This window comes from Schistocerca piceifrons, chromosome 2 (genome assembly GCF_021461385.2).
Source record: "Schistocerca piceifrons isolate TAMUIC-IGC-003096 chromosome 2, iqSchPice1.1, whole genome shotgun sequence".
NCBI lineage: Eukaryota > Metazoa > Arthropoda > Insecta > Orthoptera > Acrididae > Schistocerca > Schistocerca piceifrons.
In genome coordinates, this window is record NC_060139.1 from 472,371,462 (window position 1) to 472,394,813 (window position 23,352).

Sequence of the window (23,352 nt, forward strand, 5' to 3'; positions counted from 1 at the left end):
TACAACTGATCGACATTAGAGATATAGGTCCATAGTTCTGCACATCTGTTCGACGTCCCTTCTTGAAAACGGGGATGACCTGTGCCCTTTTCCAATCCTTTGGAACACTACGCTCTTCTAGAGACCTACGGTACACCACTGCAAGAAGGGGGGGCAAGTTCCTTCGCATACTCTGTGTAAAATCGAACTGGTATCCCATCAGGTCCAGCCGTCTTTCCTCTTTTGATCGATTTTAATTGTTTCTCTATCCCTCTGTCGTCTATTTCGATATCTACCATTTTTTCATCTGTGCGACAATCTAGAGAAGGAACTACAGTGCAGTCTTCCTCTGTGAAACAGCTTTGGAAAAAGACATTTAGTATTTTGGCCTTTAGTCTGTCATCCTCTGTTTCAGTACCATTTTGGTCACAGAGTGCCTGGACATTTTGTTTTGATCCACCTACCGCTTTGACATAAGACCAAAATTTCTTAGGATTTTCTGCCAAGTCAGTACATATAACTTTACTTTCGAATTTATTGAATGCCTCTCGCATAGCCGTCCTCACACTACATTTCGCTTCGTGTAATTTTTGTTTGTCTGCAAGGCTTTGGCTATGTTTATGTTTGCTGTGAAATTCCCTTTGCTTCCGCAGCAGTTTTCTAAATCTGTTGTACCACGGTGGCTCTTTTCCATCTCTTACAATCTTGCTTGGCGCATACTCATCTAACGCATATTGTACAATGGTTTTGAAGAAATCAAAGCAATTCAGAGGCGGGCTGCCAGATCTGTTACCAGTAGATTCTAACAATACGTAAGTGTTAAGGAAATGCTTTGGGTATTCAAATGGGCGATGTTCTTTTCAAGAAACAGTATTGAGAAAATTTAGAGAACCAGCATTTGAAGCTGACTGCAGAAGAATTCTATTGCTGCCAACATACACTGCATGTAAGGACCACAAAGATAAGAGATGAGAAATTAGGGCTCATACGGAGGCTCTATTTGCAAGTGGAACTGGAAAGGCAATGACTAGCGGTGGTACTGGTTAACCTCTGCCATGCACCATACAGTGGCTTGTGGAGTATCTGTGTAGATGTACTAAATAAGCAACAATGATACGTAAATTTTGTTGGTGATGAAAAGAATCCTAATTCTGCACTTCATGAAAAAACCAAGGCAATCGCAAAACTGGCGTACACATGGTCTGTTAAAAATAGTTTAGTCCCAGTTCTTCAAAATGCATTTTATGTGTTATGAGGTTACAAATAATAACCAACTAAGTCCTTAATTTGCAAGCAATGAAAATAAATTGTGAAACAGAATGTATAAATTTGACAGAATGAAGGTGTCAGATGAAATGCATTAAGCATAATGATCAGACACTCAAGAAACTAAATTCAGCTTGTTTCTCCTAAGAGGTGATAAAACACAAGTAAACCTGTTTTTTAGTCTTGGCATATTTATATTCTTTGTTGTCTTGAAAACGGATATCAACTGCGTTTTTTTTTAAAAATAGGAACCCCCATTTTTATTACATATTTGTGTAGTACGTAAAGAGATATGAATGTTTTAGTTGGACCACTTTTTTCGCTTTGTGATAGATGGCGCTGTAATAGTCATAAATATATGGCTCACAATTTTAGACAAACAGTTGGTAACAGGTAGGTTTTTTAAAATTAAAATACAGAACGAAGGTACATTTGAACATTTTATTTCGATTGTTCCAATGTGATACACGTACCTTTGTGAACTTATCATTCCTGAGAACACATGCTGTTACAGTGTGGTTACCTGTAAATACCACATTAATACAATAAATGCTCAAAATGATGTCCGTCAACCTCAATGCATTTGGCAATACGTGTAACAACATTCCTCTCAACAGTGAGTAGTTCGCCTTCCGTAATGTTTGCACATGCATTGACAATGTGCTGACGCATGTTGTCAGGCGTTGTCAATGGATCATAATAGCAAATATCCTTCAACTTTCCCCATAGAAAGAAATCCGGGGACGTCAGATCCGGTGAACATGCGGGCCATCCACTTGCCATGAAATATGCTATTCAATATCGCTTCAACCGCACGTGAGCTATGTGCCGGACATCCATCATGTTGGAAGAACATTGCCATTCTGTCATGCAGTGAAACATTTTGTAGTAACATCGGTAGAACACTACACAGGACATCAGCATACACTGCACCATTTAGATTGCCATCGATAAAATGGGGGCCAATTATCCTTCCTCCCATAATGCCACACCATGCAGTAACCCACCAAGGTCTCTGATGTTCCACTTGTCGCAGCCATCATGGATTTTCCGTTGTCCAATAGTGTATACTGTGCTGGTTTACGAACTGCTGTTGATGAATGGCGCTTCATTGCTAAATAGAACACGTGCAAAAAATCTGTCATCATCCCGCAATTTCTCTTGTGCCCAGTGCACAACTGTACATACTTTCAAAGTCATCACCATGCAATTCCTGGTGCATAGAAATATGGTACGGGTGCAATTGATGTTGATGTAGCATTCTCAACACCGACATTTTTGAGATTCCCGATTCTCGCACAATTTGTCTGCTACTGATGTGCGGATTAGCCGTGACAGCAGCTAAAACACCTACTTGGGCATCATCATTTGTTGCAGGTCGTGGTTGACGTTTCACATGTGGCTGTACACTTTCTGTTTCCTTAAATAACGTAACTATCTGGCAAACGGTCTGGACATTTGAATGATGTCGTCCAAGATACCGAGCGGCATATATAGCACACGCCCGTTGGGCATTTTGATCACAATAGCCATACATCAACATGATATTGACTTTTTCCGTGGTTGGTAAACGGTCCATTTTAACACAGGTAATGTATCATGAAGCAAATACCGTCTGCACTGGCGGAATGTTACGTGATACCACATATTTATACATTTGTGACTATTACAGCGCCTCTATCACAAAGCAAAAAAAGTGGTCCAACTAAAATATTCATATTTCTTTACATACTACATGAATATGTAATAAAAAATGGGGGTTTCGATTTAAAAACAACGCAGTTGATATCCGTTTGACCCATGGCAGTGCCATCTAGCCGGCCAACCATAGCGCCATCCGGTTTCCCCTTCAAGCTAGATGAATTTCGTTCTTTGTAGTTTTTTCGTTTGATGCTTATTTCATGAGATATTTGGCCCAGTCACTATCAATGGACCACCCTGTATACAATGTAGAAATGTTGTATGGCAAATGTTTGTAATGTGAGAGTTAGGAGGGATGGTTACACAAACACATGTGATAATTTTTATAAAGTTAACGCCCCCTTTCCCTCTGCCCTCTACAATATACAAATGTAAATTAATAAATTGCAGACATAAAAATTTTTAAAAAAGAGACTTGTATAAAAATGACTGTCATAAATCACAAGAATTTTAGTTTTCATCAAATTTTTCAATTTATGAACCCCCAAAAAATGAAACATCTTATGGTCTTACAGCACTTATTATTTATTCTTTATGCTGTGCATGTGAATTTTGCTTCATTAGAGTAGTTTACTCTAATATGTTGGTTAATGCATGTAACCACATAATTTTCAGTACCTAATTACACTTACAGTTGCAAATGTTGCATAGGCTAGGCACTTTTCAAGTTGAAGGCCATCTTGTAGAGTAGTTTCAAGGGCTGAAAAAAAAAAATCAACACTTTGCACACTTGCCTCCATAAAATTATTTTGAAAGTACTAATCACGTTACACAGACTAGGAATGCTGCTTTGGGGAAATGCCAACACAGTGACTTTCTTGTAATTTTGTGATCATATATTTGAGCCTCAGGTCACACAAATGGTACCATTACCAGTTCTGTCACATTACCAAGTCATTATCAAATGATCTGTTTGGAAAGGTAAACAAGGCGGCGGGGGTAGTAAAATAGCAAAAAACGATTACAAATCAAATTAACATCTAGTAAATTAATGGGAAACTGTTATTACAAACCAAGTAACTTGTAAACACAGCAATACATTCTTGAATACACTATGTAATCATCTAATAATGACATATGAGTAGATAAAAATGATAATGATACTATTTCTATGAAGTAAGACTGGAAAAAAAGTGTTATAACAGATTGCTAGTCTTTTATAGCAATAAACGTTTTACTTTCATTAGCGATATGATGAAATAATGGCAATATGAAAAGAATAGATGCTACTCATTACATATATGAAGAACCGAGTTGCAGACAGGCACATAAAAAAGAAACTGGTACATATTATTAGCTACTAATCTAAGGATGATATAATTGTAAACATATTTGTGTTCTGTCCATGCATTTGCAGAACAATTTACTGTACTGAAACACACAGCTTCTGAGAGACAACAGAAACTGATTATCATAAACAGATGTTAATATAGTGACTACAAACTTAATTCATTATACAATTACAATCAGACCTATTTAATTAATCAATGAGTAATAATGAACATCAGTGGATCATTAATGTTCTGTTTTGTCTTCTTTTATTCCTTCCTGTTGCATTCACTTTTTTGAATCTATTGCATACACTGTTCTGAACTTCTGTTGTCACTATGAGCTTATAAATATATCTCTTGTTGTTCCTGGATCTATTCACAGCAAGAACAATTGTTCAGGTAAAACTAAGTTGATAATGTTTAAAAAACTTGAATCCTGCTCCTCATGAATTCAGTTCTTGTACCTCTAGTCTGCCACAGATTATATTTCTGTGGATTTGAATAGAAGTACTAGCACTATTGATATTGCTGAATAAAGACCATTTTCATGAAGGTATCGCAGGCCAAGAATGAAAACTTTTTGGTAAACTTGCAGCATCAAATGTGGATAAAATACTGAGCTTTCGATGAATAGTTCCATCATCATCAGGGACCATGCCTAATTGTTACAAAACTGAAAAGTCTCTTAATTTTATACCCACAGGGTGGCACTTGATTGGCTAGGTTACATCAGGATGACATTACGGAGATGGTGTGTACTGAGGTGGCAAACTCTATGTGCATAGACTAGGTTTGCACTCGCTATCCCACATTGCTTGCAGTGCCATTATTTGTATCAGGTGATGAACTGTGGAAAGTGTTCCTCTGTGCTATTTTTTATCAAATGCTTGCTTTCATGCATTGATAAGTGCATAGCTGGTGTTTTTATTGAAGTTTTTATCACACAGCCTTATTTACACAGCTTCTCTAATCACCAAGTCCCAATAGTTCTCATATGTTCAAATGTTATCTTGTGCTTTTTTAACAATCCATGCTCAGGCACCACCAAATTATCAAAATTTTTTTCTTTCAGGTGACACAGATGCTCCATACAGTGGTCAGCAACAGTCTGTATGGATTGCTCCATGAAATTGCTGTCACACTTTCAAGGAATATTATAAGTCCCTGGCACCTTCAGGCTGAGGTTACCTTTAACATGTTGCAAGATATCATTAATCTTCTTGTGTGAGTGAAACACCAGTCTGATTATCTATTTAAGACTCTACCTCTCTTACTGACTGTTGCATCACAGAATGGAAACCACACGATATGTTCGTCCTCCTGGGTTTGCTGAAATGCATCGGTCTGTATGGGTCATGTTTTTATACACAGAATGTCTGTGTCATCTATCATTTTTTTGTTCAACCAACATATCTAAAACAAGTCAACTTTCTGTCATTCTTGATATACGCCATATATCTTGGAAGCACTCTATTCATGTGGTTGACGAATGGATGCAATGTCTCCGTGCACTACTTACTCATAAGGTTGCACAGAGCTGGTTTGGTGAACGTGTCAGAAAAATTTACATTGAAAAATACACAAAATTTTAAACAAACTTTTCATGTTAATTGTATCAAAACTCATGCATGTATCATGATATGTTGCATATTTCCACAGACAAGACTACAGCCATGGAGGCTCTGGTTCAATTGGCAATGGTGGGGAACTTCCCTCTCCAACTTGCCTGTTATCCCCCCATTGTGTAACTCACTAGAAACATCAACAAAGCCACTCTTCTCCCACATGGATCTAAAAGCAAAATATATTATATAAACACAGTCTAGTTAATTTTTAATGTTTTACTAAAACAAAATGTAGTCTTCATTTTCACTGGTGTATTAACACAGGAAACAGCTATGGTATTTGTCTGTACAATATTACACATACCAAATACTATACACAGTTGTTTTTGTCCCTCATCAAACACTTGTTTACTGCAGTTCTCAAGACTTTTGTACTGTTTGTAAATCCCTTTATTTCTGCATAGATACTGCAACCTACAACCCTTGAACCTCATTAATGAATATGATGTATCAAACAAAATTTGTGACTGTATTGGTGATTTATTGGTAGGCAAGATGTAGCCTGTTATCTTGGATGGAAAGTGTAAAGGTACATCCTCCTCCAGTATTACTTTTCCCCAACAGTAGTAGTCAACACAAGAAATATTTTTCAAATTTTGGACAGGTCAGTATTATCTCTGCTGTTTTTCTGAAATATTTCATATAATTTTATACGCAGTATGTTATATTTCAAGATAAAATTTATGTAAAGGAATTATTTTGTTTTCACTGTTACAATCGATATTTACTAGCTCTGAGTGTACAGTTAAAAATGATTTTTTAGAAACATTTGAAATTGCGATGTATTTGGCACATTTAAATTTCTTTTATTAATTATGCAATGTAATACTGTATTATGTTTATTTCTGGATTCATTTATAAAATAATAATCTAAACTAACAGAAATTCATTTGCCAAGAAAAATTGCAAACCCTTTGGAATATTGTTATTACTGTAGAGTGAAACGTGAGAAAATAAACAGAAATTCTGCAAAGACATTCTTCAAAATTATTTGTCTCAATTGAACCATGAGAGCCTAAAATGTGAGAATTTCAGTTTTAAAATCAGACCCCTAGACATGAAGAACTGAAGCCAATTGTGAGAGAAAAGATAAGTAAAAAGTTTAATGTAAATATTACTCTCTTGGATTTTCTGAAAAGATTTCACCATCGTGGACAGTAGAAACAACAAGAAAGGGAGAGGTAGATTACAAAAGTCATCAACAGATGTATAAATAACTTCAAGACTGCCCTAAGGAAGTGTATTATCACCCTTAATGATCACACTAAATGACATGCCAAACAGTATTATTATTGTGGTGTCACCGCCAGACACCACACTTGCTAGGTGGTAGCCTTTAAATCGGCCGCGGTCCGTTAGTAAACGTCGGACCCGCGTGTCACCACTATCAGTGATTGCAGACCGAGCGCCGTCACATGGCAGGTCTAGAGAGACTTCCTAGCACTCGCCCCAGTTGTACAGCCGACTTTGCTAGTGATGGTTCACTGACAAATTAAGCTCTCATTTGCCGAGACGATAGTTAGCATAGCCTTCAGCTACGTCATTTGCTACGACCTAGCAAGGCGCCATTATCATTTGCTATTTATCTTGTGATGCATGTACGGTCAGACCAATGTTCACCAATTATGGATTAAAGTTAAGTATTCCAACAGCTACGACCTTTTTTGCTAAAGTCTAACTCCTATAACTGTTCCAGACCTCACGCCAGCCTGTGTGAGCTTAACGCGTGCCTTTCGGCTACCAATCATAGTGGCTTGGCTGTCTTGCCAAGTCACAACAGTTTGGTGCCGAGGATTGGCGACGAGCCCACTTTGCGCTTGTATCTATACTGCTCCTGCCCTGATTTACTTGTGTAATGGCTTTGCCACATTCTCCAGATGTGCTGTCCGAATTTTATCGCTTACAGAACCAGCAGACGCAGGCCTTACTGGATGCCCTTGGACAGCTCGTCCAGGGTCAACGTGCACTGCAAAACGATGCGGCAGCCGCCGCTCCACTGCTACCGCAGCCACAACACGCAGTTGCACCACCTTTTCGTCCTTTTGATGCGGCACTGGAAAGCTGGACGGAGTGGTCCCGCCAATTTGGATTCCATCTCGCTGCCTACAGAATTCAAGGTAACGAGCGGCAGCCTTTCTTATTATTGTGTGTCGGCGTATCCACGTACTGTGTGATAGTCAAATTGTTTCCCCGACGCGACGTAGCAACTCTGTCCTACGAAGAAATTTGGTCTGCATTAGATGCCTATTTCAAAGAAACAGTCAATGTAGTTGCAGAAAGGTATACCTTCTTTCGTACAAAACGTACGGCCGGTCAGACTAATAGGGAGTGGGTTGCAACCTTGCAAGGCCTTACTAGGGATTGTGCTTTTGAGTGTGAATGTGGACTCCCTTATTCAGATACTATGGTGCGTGATGCAATTGCACAGAACGTTTCTGATGTTCGTATAAGGGAACAGATTTTGAAACTAGTCAATCCGTCCCTTCAACAAGTGATGGACATATTGGATCGGCAGGCCACACTTGACTTTGATCAGGAATCATTTGAAACTTCGCCACCTGTGTGTCACATTAACTGGCCCGCCGGGCGAGCTGCACGGAACAGTAAACAGTCCTCACGCCCGGCTGCGCCAAAGCCGCCTGGCTCTCAGCCACGTGTCCCACGCCAGCATGCAAATGCAGTGAAATCATGCCTGCGGTGTGCTACTAGACATTTGCGTGAGAATTGCCTGTCACGCCAAGCTATTTGCTTTTTCTGTAATAAAAAAGGACATGTTCAAAGTGTTTGCCAGAAAAAGCTCCGATCGGACACTCACAACCATTCCAGGCCCTTTGCTTCGCGCCAGAATCGGAATCGAACCTAGGATCCTCAGGCTCGCGACACTTTGTCCATGGAAATTCATGTAGTTCATGCCACTCCGCCCAGTGCTCCTCTCTCTAACAGTGACTGTGTTCGTCCCACAAATAGTGTGCGTTGACATCGCCGGAAATCCCGTCATGTCGCAAGTGATTCTGTACCAGTGTCAGTTCACGTTGCACGAGACAGTCGCTCTTGTCGTCAGCAGGACAATGAACTTTTTGTTGACTTGGACATTAACGGCAAAGTGATACCATTCCAGCTCGATACCGGAGCTGCAGTTTCACTACTCATTCACGACACGTACAAACAGTTGGGCACACCTCCGTTGCGTGCCGCAAATGTTATGCTAACTAGTTATTCTGGACAGGCGATCCCTGTGTTAGGACAGTGCAGCCTTCTTGCAACATAAAAGGGACAAACAAAACTTGTGTCATTTTACGTCCTTCGTTCTTCTCCTGCAGTGAACTTGTTTGGTTTCGATTTATTTCAGTTGTTTAACTTGTCTAGAGTAAATCAGGTCCTATCAGTGAACCAGACTGTGCCTTCAGCCAGTGTTTCTCGTCTCTGTGAAGAATTTGCAGACATTTTTGCACCGGGCCTTGGTTGCGCTAAGAACTATAAAGCACATTTGGAACTGAAAGTAAAAGTGCAACAGAAGTTTTTTAGAGCGTGCAATGTTCCCCACGCATTGCGTGGTGAGGTCGCAAAAACATTACACAATTTGGAATCACAAGGTGTAATTGAACGTGTGCAGGCTTCCCTCTGGGCATCACCCTTAGTACTTTTGCAAAAACCTTCCGGAAAATTGAGACTGTTGTTTCCGACAATGGCCCACAATTCGTGTCCGCAGAATTTCAGTCATTCTGCAAGGCCAATGGTATTCAACATCTGACATCCACGCCGTTTTTGCCACAGTCCAACGGTGCCGCTAAACGTTTGGTCCGGACTTTCAAGTCACAGATGTTGAAGTTGAAAGCGTCGCATTCTCGGGAGGACGCGTTATTGCTCTTTTTATCCTCGTATCGCTCTCAGCCCCGAGATGACCACTCGCTAGCTGAGTTGCTTCACGGTCGCCCTCATCGAACCTTTATGTCTTTGCTACATCCGCCGCATCAGGTTCCTGTGCAGCGGCAGTCACCTGATTTTGCCCCAGGCGACATTGTATACTATTGCACCTATCGAGGTTCACGGCGTTGGCTCGCAGGGCGCATTCTTCGCTGCCTCGGCCGCGCTATGTATCTGGTTTTGGGGGTCTCTGGTGAGGTGCGTCGGCATCTCAATCAGCTGCGCCTCTGTCGTTGCATGGGATCTGCCACTCCCCATCTGCTTTCAGCGATGGTGCCGTCTGGTCAGTGCCCTGGGGACCCATCTACTGGCTCGCCTCAGCCCCAAGTGTTACCGACGCTGCTTTCCATTTTGCCCCATGGCGATGCACCGCCGCCGCCGCTGCCGCCTGTTCTCCCGCCGGCGCCGCCCACAGTGGACGCGTCGCTGCAACCGCCGGGCGCCTCCCTGGGTCACGCGCCGCCGATCCATTCCCGTGACCAGTTGTCCTCCACCATGGAATTCTTGCCCACTCCAGAGCATATGTCGTCTTCACCTGTCAGGTGCCCCGGCTCGATGGAGGTCGACCCTTCGGCCCCTCCTGTCTCTCTAAGGGCGCATACACCGCATGTTGGCGTGCACCCTGGAGTAGGTTTTCAGGCGTTTCCTAGCTCCCCTCGGACCGAATGGCAGGGTGCGGTTGGCACAGCCTCGTCTGTTGTTAGGCTCCCCACTTCGTCGCATACGTCAACATGGGGTCCTCCCCACAGCAGGCGGAAGCCTTATAACACAACCGTTCGCCGATTTGCAGGGGAGGAATGTGGTGTCACCGCCAGACACCACACTTGCTAGGTGGTAGCCTTTAAATCGGCCGCGGTCCGTTAGTAAACGTCGGACCCGCGTGTCACCACTATCAGTGATTGCAGACCGAGCGCCGCCACACGGCAGGTCTAGAGACACTTCCTAGCACTCGCCCCAGTTGTACAGCCGACTTTGCTAGCGATGGTTCACTGACAAATTAAGCTCTCATTTGCCGAGACGATAGTTAGCATAGCCTTCAGCTACGTCATTTGCTACGACCTAGCAAGGCGCCATTATCATTTGCTATTTATCTTGTGATGCATGTACGGTCAGACCGATGTACACCAATTATGGATTAAAGTTAAGTATTCCAACAGCTACGACCTTTTTTGCTAACGTCTAACTCCTATAACTGTTCCAGACCTCACGCCAGCCTGCGTGAGCTTAACACGTGCCTTTTGGCTACCAATCATAGTGGCTTGGCTGTCTTGCCAAGTCACAACAATTATTATATTGTTGTATACAAATAAGGCAATTAGGACTAAACAATGTACTCAGGGTATGACATTTGCCTTCATTTGAGCCCATATTTCTTTTATTTTCTTTCTGTGAACTTCCTTTCTCTCTCCAGATGGTGTTGTTCCAGTCTTCTTTGGTTTTTCTCTTGGTCATCTTGTCATTTGTTAATTTTTTGAACTTAATATTTCAGATTTTGGTAATCTGGCAAAATCTCTACAATTCCTAACAATGTCAGATCTGTTTTGATTTCACAAATACATTTCATTATTTCCTTTTTGGCTTCACTTGTATTGTCAGAGAATTCAGCTGACTGTTATGTAAGCTGAGAACTGTAGAATTCCCGTAAATGGGTTGGGTGTGAACTAAACATCAAATAGAGCTAGCCTAGTAGCTGACTGTTTGTGGTGCAGACACGAGACCTTTTTAGATTAGGTGACTCTCCATCCAGCCAGGATAATGACAGCTGCAGGGGACCTGGAAGTGTCAGTATAAGATGCAAAGGAACATCCCCTACAGGTGAGAGTATTAAACTTTTAATGATTAACTGCCAAAGCATTCGCAATGAAGTTTTAGAGTTTGAGAGATCCTGAAAGGCAGTGAGCCTCACATAATACTAGGTACAGAAAGCGTGTTAAAACCTGGAGTTGATAGTGAGATTTTTGGGGAAAATCTAAATGCATATCAAAAGTTGAGGCTAATGGTTAATGAATGTGGTGTATTTGTTGTATACAAGAAACTCAAATCCACAATGATAGAAACTGAAACTGCATATGAAGTTCTCTGAGCTAGGCTGAGATCAAGGGTGGAAGTAAACTTATAATTGGATCCTTCTATTGACTCACTTCCAAGATTTAATCAGAAGCTTTATGGAAAACGTAAGTACTTAAGCTCCCAAACATGCTGTCACTGGAGGATACTCAATTATATAACAGTCAGTTGCAAAAATTACAGTTTTATAAGTCATGAGCATGAAAAAGCATCCCGTGAAACATTACTAATGCAGCATTGATAGCAACTTCATTGACTGCCACTCACAGCTATGGGCTATGGGGAAGACAGGCTGCTGTCAGTTGAGCTCATTCTTCCACTGCTCGCTGTTCCCAATGGGGGGTGCCACATATGCATGTCACCAGAAGATACTACATTCACATGGCCTCACTGCTTGCAACTCTGATTGGCTGATGCATCTTTTTAATCAGATGCACTCAGAGCTATGCCCAGATTCATTGAAGTTTCAGACTAATATCAATCTTAATAAGTAAGACTGCAATGAGGGAAGTACATTGATGTAGCATGATTCTACTAAGGATTATTACTTATCAGTGTCTCATCAGATTGTAACAGCATTCTAAATTATTTGTTTCTATAAAGAATATTACACTCGTTGTATATAACCCAGCACTATAAAAGGACATACAGATGTATAAAGCAATGTATAGATCAATTATTAAGTCTACATCTTGAAAATAAACCTATTAATGTGCTACCATTTTACAGATGTCTGATTGATTTTATTGGCCACCTCTACCACCAACACACCAACTAAATGCCCACTCTAAGAGCTACACAGAAAAGGCTATTCCAGAGGCTACACATGATGGAAATTAATTGGATCTAATCACAAAAAGTTACCTGAATTCTTTGAGGATGTTATTCTACAACTAGTTGAATGTGCCAATTTGTAGGGATATGGCACAGATGCAGGTAAAGCTAGGGCAGTCTTCACTGCACTGGTAGAACGTGAGAGAAATGCAATATGCACACAAAGAAGGTTGCTTACAGAACACTCATGCAACCAGTCCTAAAATATTGCTCAAGTGTATTTGAACCTGTGCCAAACAGGACTAACAAGGGACATTGATTGTATACAGACCAGGGCAACACAGATGGTCACAAGATTTTTTGATGGGTGATAGTCATCAAGGTGCTGTAGAAACTAGACACCTGAAGATTGATGCAAACTGTCCCAAGAAAGCCCACTTATGGAAGTTCAGGAACCAGTTTTAAGTGATGAAAATAGGAATATACTACAGCCTCTTATGTATCACTTCCATAGGGATCATGAGACAAATATTAGATTAATTACAGTGCACACAGAACCATTTGTAGGGATACGGCACAGTTGCAGGTAAAGCCAGGGCAGTCTTCACTGCACTGATAGAACACAAGAGAAATGTTTCTGTACTGATAACTGGTGCAATGTGAAGTACCCTCTGGCATGCAATTCACTATGTTTTGCAGAGTATGTATGTAGATGCCATTTGAGGACATCTCTCACAGTAGGGGCTAAAATGTTTGGCACAGAAACATGCCATGGTCTAATACCTAGAAAACCAATATCACCAAGTATTTGCAACTTGACACAAGTGTCACATCACAGATTTTTCAGATGCATTTGACATGCATTTTTTATGTTAGTGATATCTTACACATTCATATGAATCTCCTTACTAATGAATCTGTAAAACTAATAATGAATCTTATTCATTATGTAAGTGATCCATCATGTGAGCAGTTCATATTTTACACTTATATTTTGACTTGATTATTTGTATAAACTAATCATATAAAAAAAGGCCCTCATCTTGGCATCTCAGTAATACAGTGTCTAAGAGTCTTAAAAAGCTGTAATCTGGCCTTATGTTATTGAATACTTAACTCAGGTAGATGCAAGTTGACTGGAAAAATACTTAATGTTTTCTCTTTTCTCTAACAGCATTACGATAAGGCTTGATTATCTTTATATTGGATACTACACACTAATTTTTTTCTTCTGTGAACCCTAAATTAAATGAATAAAAGTTTTTAATACTGTACTGTTTCATTTCAATCAATTCCATTGAAGGAATAGCATAGTTCCCAGCATTGTGAACACTAACCTGTGTTTACTGCCTCTTTGCACAGAGTCACAATCAGTGGTGAATATGAAGAGATTTTCTCTGCTAATTTGATGACTTCACTCATAAGTTGGCTAGCAGGGAACACTTTACTCACAAGACCTATAAAAAGGATAATAATAATATGAGAGTGCTATTTGTCTTCACAATGAGAATAAGCAGATCTGTCATTTCATTTCTGTGACAATGAAAAAAACAGAAACAATGCATGCAATTTGTAGCCAATGCCTGTTGAATCATAAGCAACACTGAACTGGCATACAGATTAGATGATAAGATTATAAACTTTCAGTACAGTAGTAATGCAGTAATACAGGCTGTACCTAAGGGCTCAATCTTTGGGGCCTTTCTCTTTCTCATGTGCATTAATGACATTGTACAACCTACTAATTACTATATAATAAGCTATGCTAATGGTGTGCCAGTCTTATTCTGATGGTGAATGTAAAGAATTCAAAGCTTTTTCTACTTGTTGTGTAACAGAATTAGCTAAATATTTCAACAATCGAGGCCTCAAGTTGAATACCACATAATTTCAATTCTTGGCATTTAAAATTGGTAGTTCTCACCACATAAATGTAAATAATGTCTATAACATCTTGGCAACAGAATCTGGTAGCTGTAAATTTATGGGTGTGTATATCTGGATGAAAAATCTGATGTGTATAAACCACATTAAAGCAACAACTGTGACTTATCTCTCTTTAGCCACTTCACAAAGATAGTTCTTAGTCAAACACTGCAAATAGTATATTATGGAATGATTTATCAGTTTCCTAGCTGTGGGATTTAATTATGGGGCTGTGTAGTTTTCATTCATTTACAAAGAATAATGCTATTGCATAAAAGGGCAATAATATTTATACATGTGACAGATCACAGAGAATGGTGTGGTGAAGTATATGTACAGCACAAATGCTCAACAATATATTCTTTATATATATTTAAATAGTTTACATTTTCTTGTGAGCTAATCAACTGAAGTTATCAAGTACCACTTATGTATATGGCAAGCCCAGAACGAAATATAACTACTTTTGGCCAAGAATAAAAGTGAAAATGATAAAAGCCCATACATCACTGGTTTGATTTGGTTTAACGAACTACCAAGAGCTACTAAGATTATAAAAGGGGAATCATTTTAATATAAAAATGAAGTCTTTTTTTGACTGATAATGTTAATACTCATTTAATGAAATTTAAGATTCTGCTTGTGATGTAAACCTGTAAATATAAAACAAATATATGAGGTAACAGTGCAAAGACAATGTAAATAAATAAACAAATTCAGTTTACATGCAAAAAATAGGAATCCAACAAATATATAAAGAATCCAATTGATTTAGCTGGACACTTAATGTTAGCATTCTTTTTAGGGTTCCCACATCAGCTGGTAAAAACAGGATTCTCATAGGATTACTGTCTTGAATGTCTGTATGTCAGTCAGTCTGTCTGTCTGTCTGTTGAAAACACTTTTTCTCAGGAATGGTTAGATGTATCAGGTTGAAATTTATTACACATACTGACATATCAAGATCTACAGTCTCTTGGCAGTGTAAAAAATGGAAACAATTGCAATCAAAAGATGCAGCAATTTATGTCATGTATTCTGACACTCGCTAAATCACTCATCAAAACCTGTAGGGACTTCCTATTGATATAGAATAGGCAAGCAGCAAGGTTTCACAGTAGAACCAAAGAACAAAATCTGAAAATTGTTAATTTGTAATTATATCACATGAAATAAAGTTTGTCATTTGTTATCTGGCTGTTTGTCTGTCCATCCATCTTTTAGGACCCATTTTTCTCAGGGATGAGTATCAAGTTGAAATTTGTGTCACATACTAAGGTCTGTGGCCCCTTGGCAGAGAAATAGACATTAGCTCCAAAGTCAATGTAATCAAAAGGTATGGCCATTTATGTCACATATTTTGATACTTGCAAACTCACTCATGAAAACCTATAGTGTGCTTTGTGTTGACCTTGAATCATGAAACTTGCTAATAAGCAAGGTTTCACAGTTCAGCTAAAGGAAAAAAAATCAGAAAATTGTTAATTTGTAACTACATCATACAAAAACAATATTTTTTTCATCATTTGTTGTCTGACAGTCTGTCCATCAGTCTGTTCAGACCACTTTTCTTCAGGAAGGGCAGATGTAACAAGTTGAAATTTAATACACATACTGAGGTTTCCGGTCCTGTGTTGTAAAAAAGTTAAACGTCTAAGTCAATGCAATCAAAAGATAAAGTGTATTTCAATGTTCACAACCTTAGTCATCAAAACCTGTAGGGTACTTCCTGTTGACCAAGAATAATGAAATTTAGTAATAAGTAAGGTTTAACAGTACAAGTAAAGGGAAAAAATCAGAAAATTGTTAATTTGTAGTTATACCACAGCAAAAATATTTAGTTTATCATTTATTACTCAAATTAAAACTTAAAATTAAAAAATTCTTGAAAGTCTTGGAATTCCTGAACTTGATATTTTGCCAGTATCAATGACAATAAGAGAGAAAAATCATCAAGAATCTTGATTCCTGGGATGGATGAACTGCCTATATACATAATTAAGTTTGTACGGGACCCTCAGAGTGAGAGTCCTCCTCGCACTTGCCCAATTTTTTATGTGTCTATCCATTTTTGTGAAAACTAAATTCAAAGACAGATTGTTGTTCTTGTTCATCCATTGTTCATATTACACCCTAGCCTTCTCATTGTAGAGTTACTTACAAGCACTTCACAAATTTTAACCATGCCACTTAATTTCAAACATATGACTATAATTTAAATTTTAAACCATTAAGTATTATAATGTGTCAGCTCATCTGTTATGATGAGATATCAAGTGACGTATTCAAATGCATAGTAGGCAGCCATGTATAGCACTAGCACAAGAATCAAGTAATTAAATCTTTGTCTTCCTTGGTACTTTGCAATACACTGTAGTGAGATCAATTCAAAAATGATGACAAGAATGTAACATGTAACACAAAAGTACAACCCATCCCTGTATACTAATTAAAAATGCTTTCTTATAACAAACTGTTTGATTACAATATAGGGAACAGCTTTGTGAGTCATTCATGCATAATCCAGATGATGTTCACGACATATTGTGGGTGGAACTGTATTCAGTCTTTGGAAAAAAATTCCTTTCTCAAATAAATAGTGTAACAAACATGGCGGGAATTTTGAGTGACCAATCAGAAGTTTTTGACTTAATAAAGCATAGCATGTCAAAGAAAAAAGAAGAAAACAATGATTCCAGGCTTGAGTCTTGGTACAGAACAGATTTTCAGTTCGTCAGGAACTTTCAAGACAATGCACACTATACTGCAGAGTGAAAGATTCATTCTGGAAATGACACATAGGCGGTGTCTAAAGCCATTTATGGACAATATCCACATCTACATCTACATACAGCTACATCTACACATATACGCCACAGGCCACTGTACAGTGTGTGGCAGAAGACATCTTGTACCACTACTAGTCATTTCCTTTCCTCACAAATAGAGCAGGGGAACAATGACTGTCTATATACTTCACATGAGCTCCAGTTTTTCTTATGTTATCTTATCTTCTTGGTCCTCATGCAAAATGTACATTGCAGCAGTAAAATCCTTCTGCAGTCAGCTTCAGATTTTGGTTCTCCAAATTTTCTCAATAGTGTTCCTCTAAAAGAATGCTGTCTTTCTTCCAGGGACTCCCATTTGAGCCCTTGAAGCATCTACATAAAACTTATGTGTTGATCAAACATACCGGCAACAAATTTAGCAGCCTGCCTCTTAATTGCTTCAATGTTTTTTTTTAATCCATCCTGGTGGGGATCACAAACACTTGAGCAGTACTCAAGAATAGATAATACTAGTGTTCTATATGTGGTCTCCTTTACCAATAAGCCTTACTTTCCTAAAATTCTCCCAATAAACCGAAGTCGCTCATTTGGTTGCCCTACTACAATCCATACATGTCCTTTCCATTTCATATCTCTTTGCAGTGTTACATCTGGATATTTAATCCATTTGACTGTACCAGGCAGCACAATAACAATACTGTATTCAAACATTATGGTATCTTTATCCTACTCATCTGCATTACCTTACATTTTTCCACATTTACAGCTAGCAGTCATTCATCTAACCAACTAGAAATTTTATCTAAGTCATCTTGTATCCTCATACAGCTTCCTGTGCCCAATAGTGACCAGAATGATCTTTTGCTACAGTATGATGGTGGTAGCTGTTGTATGCTTCATGGATCAACCATTTTACAGATGCACAAATGTCTGTAACTATAGCATGTCATCATTCATGCACACTCTTTTGAACTGAGAGTGCAACAGTCTTTGCTTCCTCAGCATTTTAGTTACTAAACCACAGTAGGTCTTTGGGTCCTTAATCCACTAACAGGCAAATACTACTCTGGAGGATGATTTAGAATCTTTTCAGGCTTTACACATAATTCCTCTATTTTCATAATACTGGAATTAAATCATGTCCTTTCACTCTCTAAGTGTGATGCTAACAAATTCTTATATGCTCTTTCTAGTAAAAATACTCTTCTAGCCTTCTTAATTGATTTATTAACTTTAGTGACCATTGTCTGTATGATGACATGATGGTCATTAATCTCTGTCTCTCTACTGGAACTGTTAATAAGGCCATGCCTGTTTGAGGTACAAGGTCTAAGATATTTCCATTGCATGTGGGCTGTCAATCTAACTACTCAAGACAGTTTTTTGAAAACGTGTACAAAAGTGCTTCACAAGACTGGTTTTTTGTATTCCCTGCACAGTGAATCCATAGACACTTTCTTTCAGTGATTCTAAAACTGCCACAGCAGAATCAAGTGGCTGTGTGAATTCCTCTTATGCTGCTGTGTAAGGCGTGTGACCTTGAAGCGGACTTAGCCGCTGAGCGAGGCAGCCGCGCAACACGGTGCCTAGTATTACTAGCACCGTGTTGCTGGAAAATCAAGATTGCGCAACACTGATAAGGCACGCTGGCGCTGCGCGCACGGGTGGGGGACAGGAAGTACATCCTGTTCTGAGGCAGCAGCATGCTCATTCGACTCGAGGCAGCCGCACGAAGCACACAGCCATGCCGTACCGCCGGAGAAGATACTACAGGAGCAGTAGACTACCAGTGTACAAGACAGTGGACACTTTCAGTTTTGTTCCTAATAATGTTTCTCAAGAAGAAATACTGACTGGTCCTATCACATTTGTTGGATGCAAGATTAACTTTTCATGTACTACTACAGAACTTGTACCCTATAATTAACTTGAGTTCACTTAGATCTGTTACATACTTCCAGATAACTTCATCAACAGACTCAGTTTTGACCTCAATAGACACAATATTTTTATGTCAATAGCAGTGAACATTCTCACTCATATGGCATCTAATCTCTCTTTCCAATACTGTTCCATGAGCCACTAAATATTTCAGAGCTTTCTACTTCAGCTTTCAACCAGCTCACTGTCCTGAGAATAGTATGAGTGTGACAACATTTCTGGAGGACAATAAATTCAGGACTCTGTTATGAATACTTCAATATTTTACTGATAAAATTTTGACAGTTAAAGTTTCCTTACTCTGAATGTGGTCTGATTTTGCTATATGATTGTTGACTAATGAGTGTTCCTCAGAGTATCTCAAACTACTGCCTAGCCTAAAAAAAACCACATGTGCACTGCACAAACATTCTGCTATCTGAGTAACTGCTTTCTTTGTCTAGTGAACCCTTGTCTTATCAACAGAATTCCTACAATTCTCTGCTCATTAACATAGATCCAGAAACCTACAGCCAAGATTGTCAGAGAGTTGATGAATCCTTGGTTGAGACCCTCCACTTGGCTCAAAACCAGAGGACCCCAATCAACTCTGTGGACAATGCTGCAAATTTCAAGCTCTGTTTGCACCCAGAGCATGAGGCCAGTAGTCTTCAACACTTACACTAGCCATCCGTATGAACTGAGGATGGCCTCAGAAACCAAGTGACAGGTATCATTAGTGTCTATGAGAGTGACAACTTGCAGATGACTGCACCTGTATGCTTACTAGCTGCAGGCAAGTCCTCCTGCAGTCTCAGATGGGACCCATTGAGAGACATACAGAGTGCACATTGGTTTTCCTCATGAGTCTGTGTGCTATTTCCCTAAGGGGTTCCATAATGTGCCTGACATTGTAGTTCCTGATAGCTAACAGACCTCTTTCCCCTGTGTGCCTGCTTGGATCCTGCTGAAGGAGCTACTACCTGTCCACTCACAGGGTGAATGGGCATGGCTAGACAGCCAGTCTTCACACTGATCCTCTGCCTCAGGTGACATGTGTTACCATGCAGTGATGGTGGATCTACCATGCTGGGTACACTGGATGGGGCTGGAAAGTGATAAAATAATAGAGAGGATGTGAATAAGGAAGGGAGTAGAAGCCAAATGTCTGAGGTAACAGAGGGTGTGCTGAAGTGAAATTTTTCACATGTGGAGTTGAGTGAAGTTGATGCTGGAAAAGAGGGATCAAATGACGCTGGTAATGAAGAATATGCTGCAGTAATTAGAGTCATGGTAGGCAGAATTTTCAGCAACTTGGTGGCTGAACTTGCAGCTAGCAATATTTTGGTGGTGGTACTCATATGAGTAGTTAGGTGGTTGTCGTAGCCACATAGAATGTTGAACAGCAGCCGCAAAACAGCTGATTAATGATTTGGTTGCTTTAATATGTGGCCCTTGCTATGACAGGATATAAAAATGCCTGTAACAGGACTGCAGTAGGAGTTGGTAACTGGTTTATGGGTCAGGTCTTTAACCTGGATTATTTATTGTGTACATTGGGTTGGTAACAGAATACCACTTTTGGAGTAAGGACAGGAGTTTGGGTAGGATATCTCTCATGTCAAGGCATGAGAAGAGTAACTTGGAGTCCTAGTGAAGTATATAATTGAGTTTCTTTCTAAATTTGATAATACGGATTTATAGAGTAGAAGGTAGAGAGTTTGGTTAATAGTGATGTCAGGCTTGATCAGTTTACACAAAGAAATGACATGAGAGACCTGTTTTTACTGTTGCTGGGCAGGTTAAACCCCATCTGTAAAGTATCTGACAAGGTTCTCAGTATATTTGGATAACTCTAGATGTCAAGGTATATGGATGTGGAAAAAATTACGACAGCCCCAATGGAGGTACAATTAGTGCTTAGTAGGTCTGGGATGGACAAAGGCTTTTTTGGAGCCATTTGAGAATTGTAGATCAACATTCAGGATGGTAGTTCATTCTTTCAAGAAGGATGAGGTCAAATGAATTTGAGAGTAGCTCTCGAGGTTCTACAGGAAAAAATAGTAGAGAGTGTCCTTTCCATTGGCTCATATCACAAAATTATCATCACTGTATCTGAACCATACAAAGGGCTTAAAGTATTGAGTGAACGGAAAGAATTTCTGCAGGTGACTCAAAAACAGGTAAACTAAGAGGGTTCCATGAATCTACTGATGGTAGTTCTGTGGATTTTGTTTGTAGATTTCACATTTGGAGGAGATATTTTTGTGTGAATGAGATGTTGAGTATGACTTCAAGAGGATACTGGTTGCAGTGTTTCTACAAAAAGATCTACTCTCTCTATTGATCAGCACCCTCAGTAACTCCTTGCCTGTCACTGTCAATGCTACAACTAAGTGTTGCAACAGCCTGCTACTGTTGAATACTATCTTTCCTGACATCTACATGCAACCAAACTGACCATATAACAGAACTACAAAACACATTCAAAGGAACTCCTTTCCTCCATTGAACAACTCTTGTCTCTGTAAGCTACATTATAATAAGTTGTAGAATGCAATTTTTACCCATTCTTTCGGCTTCCTTTGCAGTAACTTGATCGCCAGTTAAACACATTTCCATTGCCTTTGATTTTCCAACAGCTCTTGTCAATCTCTGAGTACCACCAGCTCCTGGTATTGTTCCAATTATAATTTCTGGTTGCCCAAAACGTGCTTTGTCACCGGCATAAATAATATCACACATCATTGCCATTTCACATCCTCCACCTAGCTGCAACATCACTTCAGCCTGTTTATATTTTTCTCTGTACATATCTTCTATTTCACTTACCAAATAAATATTTAAATCACCTTCCAAACTAAATATAAGTATGCCATTTTTTGTCACTCAATTACATGGTATGACATAAATTATGGAACGTGCACAGAAAATAAGCATGAACATATATAAATTTATATTAGTAAGTGGGTAATTAATGTTGAGTTGCTGATGAGCACAACAAAAAGATTGCTTCACATTAAAGTTTTTGGCCAAAAGAACTTTGGAAGTAGAAAACACACACACACACACACACACACACACACACACACACACACACACACACAGTTAAAATTTTACAAAAATAGAACTCACACACTCATGACTACGATCACTGGCCACTGAGGAAGTGTCTCTTGTTATTCATTCCTGGACTTTCCATTGTTTTGAACAGGTAGGTAGTTAGCTAGTTCATATTCACAACAAATGCTATAATGTGGAAAATCATTTGAATGAGAATTTACAGCTAAAATATATTTATATGTCTACCTACTGGCCTTTTATAGGTTTATAATTGACTACTTATTTCTATTCAAGAATTCTTCCATGGTGTAATGGATGTTTTTAACAAAAAACAAGTTCAATATACATTTGAAAGCACTTTTTCCATTTGCCAGACATTTTATTCCCACACAAATCATCAAAGAGTTTTACACCTATTTATTTCACTCTCTTCTGTGTTAAAATTAAATTCATTGGAGAGAAGTGCAGGTCAGTTTTTGTACTATTATAATATTTACAAATACTCTCAGACTGCAATAGTTTGCTGACAAAGAATGTCATCAGTCAATAAATATACTATGAGGCTGTAGTATATATTCCAAATTGCTTAAACAGGTGACTGGAATGTGTAAACACTGCACATAACTGTAATTACTTTCCTTTATGCAGTGAATACTTTGTCAATGTGAGGAGTTATTCCATGAACATATCCCATGGGACATCAGTGAATGAGAAATGCTAAATAAGTTAACTTACTGATTTCTATATCCCTAAAGTTCTCAGTTATTCCTATGCAAATGAAGGTGAACCATTAAGTTTCAGTAAGTTTGCTATGTGATTATGTTTAGTTTTAATGTTCATAAGCTAATACAATCAAGAACTTAGAAATTTCTACCCCCATTTATAATGTTTTGATGGTATATTACATTAATAGGAGATTGGATATTTTAAACACTAAAAACATGGATGAGCTGTAATTTTTTTAAGGTTTAGAGCTAGCACATTCATACAAAACCACTTAGTAACATTAACAAACAAATCATTTACTATTTTCCTTGTCCACGCTTC

General features: G+C 39.0%; 1 protein-coding gene across 2 annotated transcripts in view; it reads right to left on the minus strand.

The window, feature by feature from the left end:
- The window catches only part of LOC124776881 (enoyl-CoA hydratase, mitochondrial-like), a 79,107-nt gene that overhangs the window by 16,047 nt on the left and 39,708 nt on the right, over nucleotides 1-23,352 (minus strand). For both annotated transcript variants that reach the window (XM_047252064.1, XM_047252065.1), the window contains exons 4-6: nucleotides 21,810-22,014; nucleotides 13,945-14,064; nucleotides 3,579-3,646 (exon numbers count right to left, since the gene is read on the minus strand). In XM_047252064.1, coding sequence (XP_047108020.1) covers nucleotides 3,579-3,646; nucleotides 13,945-14,064; nucleotides 21,810-22,014 — 393 coding nt within the window. The remainder of the gene's footprint in view (nucleotides 1-3,578; nucleotides 3,647-13,944; nucleotides 14,065-21,809; nucleotides 22,015-23,352) is intronic.